A 13,279-nucleotide genomic window follows, 5' to 3' on the forward strand; every position below is an offset into this window, starting at 1 on the left:
CTCCGTCAAAGTCAGCAAAAGTCGCAAGGAAGGTTGACAGTTCCAGAGGAACGTCGAGTCATTAGTCTGAATTGACTATAAATCATGTATCAAGGTACATAAAACATGGTTCTCTTGTTGTAGGAAAAGTCTCAAACATTATGCTGGTCTGTTACATGTTTTCTTGCAGCAAATCATTAGACATACAATACCAGAAGAAGGATAAGTCATTGAATTGACTATAAATCAAAGTCTCAAAATCTAAAATTATTCATATTTTATGTTTTCTTGTAGCAAATATTGAGAGGTTTAACCACAGAACTGAGTGTCACCATAGATGAGAATATCACTAGTGAGATCAGTACAGAACTATGTCCCTCCAAGTGGATAGATCAGGGCGTCACCAGTGAGATAAGTGCATCACAAGTGAGATGAGATCAGTGGTGCTGTGCTATATCTGCCTCTAAGTCAGGAACGAAGTAACAATTAAGAGTCACATGTAAACAGTTCCAGAGGAATGTCGAGTCATTAGTCTGAACTGACTTTAAATCAGGTATAATATTGAAAATGATATGAATCAATTTTCAAATATCAAAAATTGAACATTGCCGGTATTCATATGTATTTTGTGTTTTCTTGTAGCAAATATTGAGAGGTCCATAGAATTGAGTCATCAGAGATAACACAATCACGAGGCATCAGTTAGATGAATGTCACCACTGAGATCAGTTGTACTTAATTAACTGCCTTAGCAACAAAGTAGAGTCACAAAGTTAACAGTTGCAAAGGAAGGTCGAGTCATTAGTCTGAACTGACTTTAAATCAGGTATAACTTTGAAATTACATGAATCAATTTTCAAATCTCCTGTTATTCAAAATTATTCATATTTTGAGTTTTCGTTTTGTGAGTAGGAAATATCTAGAGATGTTATGTTACTAAAAGATGGAAAAATACCTTCAGGGATTCACATGAATATTCTTCCAAAGTTGAAAGAATGGATGAGTCATGAATCTGAACAGACTATAAATCAGGTATGTTGTAATAGAAAAACGACTTATGTTTTAATGTTTGGTTGATTGTTGAAAATATCCTTTAATGTTTGTTTGTTTGTCTTGTAGGTGAAAATGTGTGAAATATCTAATCTAACTCGATGTTGACTTTGATAATCAGGGGGCGCCTGTTGATCGTTTGAGAACTCTAATGCGTTGCTGGAACTTGGTGAACTCTAATGCGTTGCTGGAACTTGGAGAACTCTAATGCGTTGCTGGAACTTGGAGAACTCTAATGCGTTGCTGGAACTTGGAGAACTCTAATGCGTTGCTGGAACTTGGTGAACTCTAATGCGTTACTGAAACTTGGTGAACTCTAATGCGTTACTGGAACTTGGAGAACTCTAATGCATTACTGGAACTTGGAGAACTCTAATGCGTTGCTGGAACTTGGAGAACTCTAATGCGTTGCTGGAACTTGGTGAACTCTAATGCGTTGCTGGAACTTGGTGAACTCTAATGCATTACTGGAACTTGGAGAACTCTAATGCGTTGCTGGAACTTGGAGAACTCTAATGCGTTACTGGAACTTGGTGAACTCTAATGCGTTGCTGGAACTTGGAGAACTCTAATGCGTTGCTGGAACTTGGTGAACTCTAATGCGTTACTGGAACTTGGAGAACTCTAATGCGTTGCTGGAACTTGGAGAACTCTAATGCGTTGCTGGAACTTGGAGAACTCTAATGCGTTGCTGGAACTTGGTGAACTCTAATGCGTTACTGGAACTTGGAGAACTCCAATGTTTTGCTTGAACTTGGAGAACTCTAATGCGTTGCTTAACTTGGAGAACTCTAATGCGTTGCTTAACTTGGAGAATTCTTGTGAATGTTAAGACTTTGAGAATTCTTATGTGTGTGCAACTGACCCTGTGTATCAATATGTGTGTTCAATTCGAGATTTACTTTGATTTGAATAAAACCAGTTAGAATATCTTTGATCGTTTCTAAAGAATTGTTGCTGTTGTTTTGAGGTGGAACTGAAATGCAGTAGTCAGTTCTGTAGTGTGTTTGAACTTGACATGACATGATGACTGACCTTGATTTCTTCTTGTTGACTTCTGTCTGTGTTTGTTAATTACACTTCGTAACTCGTTTGTTTTTGTAAAACTTATTTATTTCTATGAAATGATATGGTGATTTGTAGAGGAGCTGTAGTGTATTCTCAACTTGGTGTAAATAGTAAAACGAGGTGGAAAGTACTTAACCAGTTTTATCTTGTCTTATTTGTTACATTGATAGATATTGATTTTGTGGTACTTAATTGATTTAAAGTGCTTGTGATTGGTGTTTGATTATTGGTTGTTGGTTGACCTCTTTGTTTACTTATAAATACATATTGAACTATTTATCACGAAGACTAAAACCTATTCGTGGTTTAGTTGTTCACTACAAATTGTTTGTGTTGTTTTTCTGTGTTCTACAGTGGACTCGACTCTTCTAACTCGAATCACACTAATCAAGTATAGTATCACATTGACTCAGACACTTTCAAACTCTTTGAAATTCTATTGTCTACAGTCAATCACCTGTACTCGCTTGTTTTAATTGATTTAGTAAGGAGAACTCGGTCTACCCATGCACATTTAAACTAGATAGTCCAGATTATATTTTTTCAGTATATACTAACACGTTAAGTGTAATGATAGATAACTACAGTAAACCTAACTCAGATTTTCACTTCAACTCGTGCCAATCTAGCGGGTCTCAGTTAATCCTAGTAAGGACGAGCCGGTTTACTGAAGAAGTGTCTGTCACCTTTACCCAGAATATGTCTACTCAAGTATTGAACCTGGGGCACCCCTGTTTATCCTCTATTCAGCATCAGGACCACTGAAATCAGGGGCAGTAATTTTTGGGTTCGAACTCGGGACATTCGCCTAGTTTAAATGATGCTATGATCGCCATCTATTGGAAGTTGGCTGAACCGACTAGACAGCTCTTATTTGTCTCACTGACTCTTCTTTAATCGAATACGAATACGAAGGAGAGTCGGTGAGACAAATAAGAGCTGTCTAGTCGGTTCAGCCAAATTCCAATAGATGGCGATTACATGAGAAATATTGATTGAGCGCAAACAAAGTAAACTTAGTTCAATTCTCTATAAGATTTTTAATTTGTATCTGAATGATAGATTTAAGAGCCCCTGGCTAATATTTATTAAGAAGACTTTTGATGAGTGTGTTTTCTCATATATCAGGACCACTCTGGACCAGTGTCAGTAATTACTGGGTTCGAACCCGGGACAACCCTGTACATCCTCTAATGAGCACCAGGACCACTCTGGATCAGAATCAGTAATTACTAGTATTAGGTTCGGACCCGGTACACCCGTAATCCTCTATCCAGCATCAGGACCACTCAGAATCAGTATCAGTAATTGCTGGGTTCGAACCCGACCGAACACCCATCTATTCAGCATCAGGACCACTCTGAATCAGTGTGTCAGTAATTACTGGGTTCGAACCACGGAATGCCCCTGTACATCCTCTAATTAGCACCAGGATTACTCTGGATCAGTATCAGTAATTACTGGGTTCGAACCCAGGACACCCGTGAATCCTCCATTCAGCATTAGGACCACTCTGCATCAGTTATCAGTAATTACTTTTGTTAAGATATCAACATTTTACCGTACGGTGCTGCCTCTATGCTAATCGGTAGCGGGATTTTCATACACTAACGTTAGTCAACTCTGGCAAGCAAGGATTACGGAGTATCACTGGACAGCACGACGATTGCCAGAGTTGACTTCAGTTAGTGTATGGAAATCCCGCTAAGGATGAGCATAGCGGCAGCACCGTACGGTCAGGACAACATGTGTGTCGCTCATTTAGCTCTATACGGCTGCGAAATCTGGGGTTATGAGAATCTCGATTTACTAGAAAACCTCCACTGCTAATTCTGTAAAATTATAATGAAAGTTACGAAATATTCCCATAATGTGCAAGTGCTGGCAGAACTAGGGCGTTATCCTATGTATATTGACGCAAAGCGTAGAATGATCAATTTTTGGGTTAAAACGATATCGTGCAAGCAAACTAAACTAAGTTCAATTCTTTATAAAATATCTCTCAATTTATATGTTAATGATAGGTTTAAGAGCCCCTGGCTGTTATTTATTAAGAAGATTTTTGATGACTGCGGTCTATCATATATTTGGACGCAGCAATTAATGGTTAACTCTATGACACTCTCAAAGAAATTAAAATGTGTACTCCGAGACCAGCACGTACAAGAGATAGATTTTAAGTTGAATAATAACTCGTTGTACACTAATATTAGGCAATATAAGAAGGATATTAAATTTGAAAACTACATTAATCAGCTTGATGACGATTTAGTGACCAGTTTATTCCAGTTCAGGATTGGGTCTTATCTCCTGCCTGCAAATAGATTATCAAACCTTCATTTACCCAGAACCGATAGATTATGCCCCGCCTGCAACGTTTTAGGAGACGAAGTACATTTTATTTTCGATTGTAATTTGCTAACCGAACCCCGTGAAAACCACTTAGATATAAATAAATACCTTTCGGAATTTAGATGTATTTCAAAATCCAACTTTAAATTAGGCTAAATTCATCAAAATAGGTCTAGATGTATATAAATCCCTCCGGTAGTATATGAATTGTAAATATATGTATTGTAAATATATGTATTGTAAATAGTAAATAGTATATTATGCACATAAGTGTTACATAAGTGTGAGACCAGTTAATTAAGTTTTGTAGCTTTTATTACCGTTTATGTAATTATTGTAAATACTGTTTTCTCCTCCATATACCATGGAAATGGTTGGAGTGTAATAAATATTCGTATTCATATTCGTATTCGTATTCGTATTCGTATTCGACACCTGTACATCCTCTATTCAGCATCAGGCGGGACAACTCTGAATCAGTATCAGTAATTACTAGGTAGGTTCGAACCCGGGACACACCTGTACATCCTCTATTCAGCATCAGGACAACTTGGACCACTACTGGGTTCGAACCCGGGACACCCCTGTACATCATCTAATCAGCATCAGGATCACTCTGAATCAGTATCAGTAATTACAGGGTTCGAACCCGGGACACCCGTACATCCTCCATTCAGCATCAGGACCACTCTGAATCAGTGTGAGTAATTCCTAAGTTCGAACCCGGGACACTCCTGTAAATCCTCTATGCAGCATCAGGACAACTCTGCATCAGTTATCAGTAATTACTTTTGTTAAAATATCAACATTTTACCGTACGGTGCTGCCTCTATGCTCGTCGCTAGCGGGATTTTCATACACTAACGTTAGTCAACTCTGGCAAGCAAGCATTACGGAGTATAACGGGACAGCACGACGATTGCCAGAGTTGACTTCAGTTAGTGTATGGAAATCCCGCTAACGATGGGCGTAGCGGCAGCACCGTACGGTCAGGACACCATGTGTGTCGCTCATGTAGCTCTATACGGCTGCAAAATCTGGGGTTATGAGAATCTCGATTTACTAGAAAACCTCCACTGCTTATTCTGTAAAATTATAATGAAAGTTACGAATTATTCAATTTTTGGGTTAAAACGATATCGTGCAAGCAAACTAAACTAAGTTCAATCCTTTATAAAATATCTCTCAATTTATATGTTAATGATAGGTTTAAGAGCCCCTGGCTGTTATTTATTAAGAAGATTTTTGATGACTGCGGTCTATCATATATTTGGACGCAGCAATTAATGGTTAACTCTATGACACTCTCAAAGAAATTAAAATGTGTACTCCGAGACCAGCACGTACAAGAGATAGATTTTAAGTTGAATAATAACTCGCTGTACACTAATTCTAGGCAATATTAGAAGGATATTAAATTTGAAAACTACATTAATCAGCTTGATGACGATTTAGTGACCAGTTTATTCCAGTTCAGGATTGGGTCTTATCTCCTGCCTGCAAATAGATTATCAAACCTTCATTTACCCAGAACCGATAGATTATGCCCCGCCTGCAATGTTTTAGGAGACGAAGTACATTTTATTTTCGATTGTAATTTGATTACCGAATCCCGTTAAAACCACTTAGATATAAATAAATACCTTTCGGAATTTAGATGTATTTCAAAATCCAACTTTAAATTAGGCTAAATTCATCAAAATAGGTCTAGATGTATATAAATCCCTCCGGTAGTATATGAATTGTAAATATATGTATTGTAAATATATGTATTGTAAATAGTAAATAGTATATTATGTACATAAGTGTTACATAAGTGTGAGACCAGTTAATTAAGTTTTGTAGCTTTTATTACCGTTTATGTAATTATTGTAAATACTGTTTTCTCCTCCATATACCATGGAAATGGTTGGAGTGTAATAAATATTCGTATTCGTATTCGTATTCGTATTCGTATTCGTATTCGTATTGGACACCTGTACATCCTCTATTCAGCATCAGGCGGGACAACTCTGAATCAGTATCAGTAATTACTAGGTTCAAACCCGGGACACACCTGTACATCCTCTATTCAGCATCAGGACAACTTGGACCACTACTGGGTTCGAACCCGGGACACCCTGTACATCATCTAATCACCATCAGGATCACTCTGAATCAGTATCAGTAATTACTGGGTTCGAACCCGGGACACCCGCACATCCTCCATTCAGCATCAGGACCACTCTGAATCGGTGTGAGTAATTCCTAGGTTCGAACCCGGGACACTCCTGTAAATCCTCTATGCAGCATCAGGACAACTCTGCATCAGTTATCAGTAATTACTTTTGTTAAAATATCAACATTTCACCGTACGGTGCTACCTCTATGCTCATCGGTAGCGGGATTTTCACACACTAACGTTAGTCAACTCTGGCAAGCAAGGGTTACGGAGTATAACTGGACAGCACGACGATTGCCAGAGTTGACCTCAGTTAGTGTATAGAAATCCCGCTAACGATGAGCATAGCAGCAGCACCGTACGGTCAGCACAACCCTGTACGTCCTCTATTCAGCATCAGGCGGGACAACTCTGAATCAGTATCAGTAATTACTAGGTTCGAACCCGGGATACCCCTGTACATCCTCTATTCAGCATCAGTGCCACTCTGGATTATTGTCAGTAATTACTGGGTTCGAACCCGGGATACCCCTGTACATCCGCTATTCAGCATCAGTACCACTCTGAATCAGTGTCAGTAATTACTGGCATCGAACCCGGGACACCCGCACATCCTCTATTCAACATCAGGACCACTCTGGATCAGTATCAGTAATTACCGGCTTCGAACCCGGGACACTCCTGTACATCCTCTATTCAGCATCAGGACCACTCTGCATCAGTTATCAGTAATAACTTTTGTCAAGATATCAATATTTTACCGTATGGTGCTGCCTCTATGCTCATCGGTAGTGGGATTTTCATACACTAACGTTAGTCAACTCTGGCAAGCAAGGGTTACGGAGTATAACTGGACAGCACGACGATTGCCAGAGTTGACTTCAGTTAGTGTATGGAAATCCCGTTAACGATGAGCAAAGCGGCAGCACCGTACGGTCGGGATACCCCTGTACGTCCTCTATTCAGCATCAGGCGGCCGGACAACTCTGAATCAGTATCAGTAATTTCTAGGCTCGAACCCGGGAAACACCTGTACATCTTCTATTCGGCATCAGGACAACTTGGACCACTATTGGTTTCGAACCCGGGACACCCCGGTACATCATCTAATCAGCATCAGGATCACTCTGAATCAGTATCTGTAATTACTGGGTTCGAACCCGGGACACCCGCCCTGTACATCGTCTATCCAGCATCGGGTCAATCTGAATCAGTATCAGTCATCACTGGATTCGAACCCGGGACACCCCTGTCTTTTTGGCATCACAACCACTCAGAATAGGTATCAGTAATTACCAGGTTCGAACCCGGGACATCCTGCTTATTAGTTATTGATTCTAAATTCCGGTAGATGGCGCATGCGAAACATGATTCATTCTTAAACTTTGCTATCGTCAATTCAATCATTTTGACAGTTCAGCGAAATTCCGATAGATGGCGAACTTATTGTCATAGCTCGAAACCGAGATACCCCTGTAATCCTCTAATCAGCATCAGTGCCACTCTGGATTATTGTCAGTAATTACTGGGTTCGAACCCGGGATACCCCTGTACATCCGCTATTCAGCATCAGTACCACTCTGAATCAGTGTCAGTAATTACTGGCATCGAACCCGGGACACCCGCACATCCTCGATTCAGCATCAGGACCACTCTGAATCAGTGTGAGTAATTCCTAGGTTCGAACCCGGGACACTCCTGTAAATCCTCTATGCAGCATCAGGACCACTATGCATCAGTTATCAGTAATAACTTTTGTTAAGATATCAACATTTTACCGTACGGTGCTGCCTCTATGCTCATCCGTAGCGGGATTTTCATACACTAACGCTGGCAAGTAAGGGTTACGGAGTATAACTGGACAGCACGACGATTGCCAGAGTTGACTTCAGTTAGTGTATGGAAATCCCGCTAACGATGAGCAAAGCGGCAGCACCGTACGGTCGGGACACCCCAGTACGTCCTCTATTCAGCATCAGGCGGCCGGAAACTCTGAATCAGTATCAGTAATTACTAGGTTCGAACCCAGGGCACCCCTGTACATCCTCTATTCAGCATCAGGACCACTCTGGATCAGTGTCAGTAATTACCGGGTTCGAACTCGGGACACCCCTGTGCATCCTCTATTCAGCATCAGGCGGGACAAATCTCAATCAGTATCAGTGATTACTAGGTTCGAACCCGGGACACACCTGTACATCATCTAATCAGCATCAGGAACACTCTGAATCAGTATCTGTAATTACTGGGTTCGAACCCGGCCGAACACCCATCTATTCAGCATCAGGACCAGTCTGAATCAACAGTATACGGAATTACACCGTATACTCCGTGATCAGCATGTGCAAGAGACAGAATTTAGGCTAAATAATAACCCGTTATACATTAATTTTAGACAATATAAGAAGGATATTAAATTTGAAAACTATATAAATCGGCTTAATTACGACTTAGTGACCTGTTTATTCAAGTTCAGGATTGGATCTTATCTCTTACCTGTAAATAAATTGTCAAATCTCCATCTACCGAGAACCGATAGATTATGTTCCAACTGTAACGTTTTAGGCGACGAACTACATTTCATTTTTGACACCGTATTCCGTGAAAAGCTACCTAAATTCAAATACCTTTCGGAATCTTGATGTTTTAAAAAATCCAACCTTTAAACTTGCTAAATTTATCAAATTAGGTCTAGATGTATATAGATCCCTCCGGTAGTGTGTGTAAATAGAATGTTGTAAATAACGTTTGTTATGTTTCAAAGTGCTTTTATTTACTGTTTTTGTAAATAATTGTAAATACTGTTTTCTCCTCCATATACCATGGGAATGGTTGGAGTGTTATAAATATTCGAATTCGTATTGATCTATCCCCTTCGGGCACCTCTATTCAGCATCACTGCAGGATCACTGCTGAATCAGTATCAGTAATTTACTGGGTTCGAACCCGGGACATCCGCTTAGTTAATTCATTTATTTATATATTTTTACACTCACAACCATTACAGGTATTTGGGTGACAACACAAAATGTAGAGATTTTTTTATTACTCGGTAAATTTACAAATTCAATAAACTTGTTTAAATGAACAAACAGAAATAACATATCGAAGTAATTTGTTTGGGCTATGCGCAATTAATCGCCACTTATTTCAGAGTGAAATTTATCGAAGAAGAAATCCGTTGAATGAATAACGCGCTTCGGATGCGCACGAAAGTCGTAACGTTTACAAGGAAGTAGTAACTCGTAAAATGTAAGTCGTAAAACGTAGCTCGTAAGTTGTATGACTCTTGAGGAATTCCATCGACCCTCGAGTGGTTCGAATCCTGAAAATGATGACCTAATAATTACTACGGCTGTCTCTAAACAATATAACCATTTTGTTGAGCGTCCAAGTATTAAGTAAAATATTTTAATAATCAATCAAAACGTAAGTATCTGCAGAATCCTAATTTTAGTTCTTCTACCCTTCCTCCTATTTTTGGCCTTTGGTGCATGGTAGTATTTTGTTTACGCAAGCTGTTCTGTTATCAATTACAATTTAAATTCGACAATCATTCGGTGTAGCAGTGTGTGTATGCCACATCAATCATTTCTGGGTAGATTGGCTTCTTCCTTCAATTCTGTTTCCATTAATGAATGTCTGTTGTTATTTGAAATATTTTCAGATGTATTCAACGCAACAATTCAAGAAATACACAAGCTTGGTAGTTTTGATATTTCAAACTACAAGTTTAGTGTTAACTATGAGATATTCCAGAACAGTTCAGGGCGATGGTCCCAGATATGTGTCATCAACTGCCGTCACAGTTGCAGAATTCATGAAACTTTTAGCTTGTTTTGTTGTTATTTTCTATGAACAAGGTAATCATTTCATTTAAAGAGTCATTGAGATTCATGTTTTCTATACAGATTTCTTCTTTTTGCATAGTGAAAATATATTCAAATGAATTTACTATGATATGCCTAAGAATACATGAAGAACAGAATTTATAGAACTTGAAGAAAGATATTTGCTTCAATATATCTTTCACTTATTATCATTTCAGGAATGTCATTAGTTGGACTGTTTTTAACGATAAAAAATGAAATTATTGATAAACCGATGGACACACTGAAACTGTTTATACCCTCGGCGCTTTATACCATCCAGAACAATCTATTATTCCTTGCACTTTCAAATCTGAATGCAGCTACCTATCAGGTAAATAAGAAGCTAATCATGCAGATTTCTGAGAGCCCTATGATTGATAATAATTTGATGAATCTGATTTTAGGTTACATATCAATTGAAAATACTCACCACAGCACTATTCTCAGTACTGATTTTAAGTAAGAGATTAGATAGCACAAAGTGGATATCACTGCTTATACTATTTTTCGGTGTTGCATTTGTCCAGGTAAGCATCGATTTATTATTTCCTCTAACGCTTGTGGATACAGTTAACCCTCGATTATCCACCCTCCGATTATCTTCTGCCGCTCGTAGTTTTCCATCAAAATATTGAATCCCTAATAACTGCAATAAATAAGTTCATCATCAATCAAGACTATGTTTACTTATCTGCCATTGCTAACAGTGGCTGATAATCGAGATTTCACTGTACATATGTTCAGTCTTTGATTGAAGTGCATTTCATGTTTAATACCTGCATTCGTTGCCATCAGATGCCATCAGGAGAATCAACTTCAACAGAAGAACATACAGCATCACAACAGTTCGTTGGACTAGTAGCAGTTCTGTGTGCCTGTTTCAGCAGTGGATTTGCTGGTGTTTACTTTGAGAAAATTCTCAAAGGCAGCAAGGCGAGTTTATGGATCAGAAACGTTCAACTTGGTAAGCCTTTTTTTAATTTACACTTTAAGTACATCGTACAAGCATTTTAAACCCATATGAACAAAACTTTTAACAGTCTGCACATTTATTGAAAAGAGGTAAAAAATATGCACTTTATTTTGTTTGAGGTTTATTTGGTGCTATTACTGGCCTTATTGGTGTTTTCATCAATGACAGTACAGCTGTTTTACAAAATGGCTTCTTCCAAGGTTATAATGAAGTAACGTGGATTGTGATCACATTACAGGTAATTCCTCAGTTATCAAAACCAGATCCTTACTGTAACGAACATTTTTGAGCGTGATTTTTCTTGTATGTTTCAGGCATTCGGTGGTTTAGTGATCGCCGTTGTGATTAAATATGCAGATAACATTTTGAAGGGATTTGCCACCTCGTTATCAATTATATTGTCTACGATTATATCATACTTTCTGCTCCACGACTTCAACCCATCATGGTAAATTCATATATGAGTTGATGATTGAAATTCACAGTCCAAATATACCCTTCTAAGTTATAATTTTCTATTTCTAGGTTCTTTTTTCTTGGTGCTGCTATGGTCATTGGTGCTACATTTCTGTATGGAATGGAAAGAAAGAAACCAGACGCTCATTCTTCATTTTATTCATCGAAAGTATGAATGTTATAAAAACAGAGACAGTATTTATCAATGCACACGCAGTTGTACTTAGAGAATCTATTTTTGTTTTTGACTTGTTTTGTTTGAAAAAAATTTCTTTCATTTGATCATGATAAATATATCAACTTTTCATAGGGTAAAATATTACATAACAAGTGCTTCTAGTCATGTTGATGGTATTTTTAAGGGCTGTTGTTCAAACATATCTAATAAATTCTATTTTTTTAGGCAACATAGCGATGCATATGAATTATCACCATTGAAGACTTCTCTGGGTTTAGTATATAATATTAAAATTGCATGTATAACGCAACCCTTTATCTGAGAGTCAAAAAGAATTGCACTTGTCAGATATTTTGATAGCTTTTTGCGTAGAAATATTGCTCAAAAGAAGTATTTATCATGAAAGGTCTACAAGATTTAGAATCTGTTTAAACAGTGATAATCTCAACTTAGGTTAAAAGAATCTATTCTATATATTCTAACAGCCATATCCTATGTTGCTATACATGCTTTCGCAAATCTATGTATTGAATGCCGCTTGCTGATCAGCCATTTTGAAATTTATTAACCGGTTTTAGTTTTTAACATTATTTTGCTTCGAAACTCATTTATTTTTCTGGCTCAGTGAAATGGTTTTTGCTCGTTAAGTCTCTGTGATTAAAAAACATACAACGAATGTATTCAACAAAGATCATTTTACCTTTCTTTACATTTTTATCATTTTTTAGAAACTACGTGTAGTTACATCTCTCTAGTTGTATTAGTATCAAACATGAAAACCCTGATGGTGGTTTAGGTTATGTTCAGCTAAAGGAGATTTTTAATCAAATTCTATGTAAAAATACTAGGAATCTTTTTTGATAGGTTTGTGGATCTACTTTTTTGTTGATAATAAAAATACAATAGACATTGTACAGGTAGTAACAACTTGTTTAATATTTGTACGTCATTTTAACAAACACTTGGATTGTTTCAGCAGACATCAGCAATTCAGATATTTGACCCAGCCACTATCTAATTTCAAGACAGATAATTCCAGGAAGAGAAAAGAATGTGTACGCACGGCTGGTTTGAGTTATCGAGCGGGATTAAGATTTAAGACATTGAAAATAAACTAATTTGAACTCAAAAGAGTTAACCCTAACTCTCAACTGTGGAACTGGATCCAGAGGAATAAGATAAAAGGACAA

At 37.9% G+C, this 13,279-nt stretch overlaps 1 protein-coding gene and 1 long non-coding RNA gene across 4 annotated transcripts; both read left to right on the forward strand.

Moving 5' to 3' along the window:
* The first annotated feature begins 282 nt into the window (after nt 1-282).
* Nucleotides 283-1,349, forward strand: LOC141900506 (uncharacterized). Its single transcript, XR_012618708.1, has 4 exons — nt 283-532; nt 622-805; nt 892-1,011; nt 1,099-1,349. It is a non-coding gene; the product is annotated as an uncharacterized LOC141900506 (long non-coding RNA).
* Nucleotides 1,350-9,984: 8,635 nt separating this feature from the next.
* LOC141898793 (UDP-N-acetylglucosamine transporter-like) lies at nt 9,985-13,002 on the forward strand. 3 transcript variants are annotated; one of them, XM_074784892.1, is made up of 9 exons: nt 9,985-10,039; nt 10,278-10,473; nt 10,659-10,813; nt 10,887-11,009; nt 11,278-11,446; nt 11,575-11,693; nt 11,770-11,903; nt 11,981-12,080; nt 12,315-13,002. In XM_074784892.1, exons 2-9 carry the CDS (start codon nt 10,278-10,280, stop codon nt 12,321-12,323), a joined length of 1,005 nt encoding a protein of 334 aa, XP_074640993.1. In that variant the 5' UTR covers nt 9,985-10,039; the 3' UTR covers nt 12,324-13,002. The 3 variants fall into 3 exon arrangements, with proteins under 3 accessions (XP_074640993.1, XP_074640995.1, XP_074640994.1); XM_074784893.1 differs by lacking the exon at nt 9,985-10,039 and adding an exon at nt 10,167-10,180; XM_074784894.1 differs by having other exon boundaries at nt 11,981-13,002.
* Nucleotides 13,003-13,279: the final 277 nt, after the last annotated feature.

The sequence above is a fragment of the Tubulanus polymorphus genome, chromosome 2, assembly GCF_964204645.1.
Source record: "Tubulanus polymorphus chromosome 2, tnTubPoly1.2, whole genome shotgun sequence".
Lineage (NCBI taxonomy): Eukaryota > Metazoa > Nemertea > Palaeonemertea > Tubulaniformes > Tubulanidae > Tubulanus > Tubulanus polymorphus.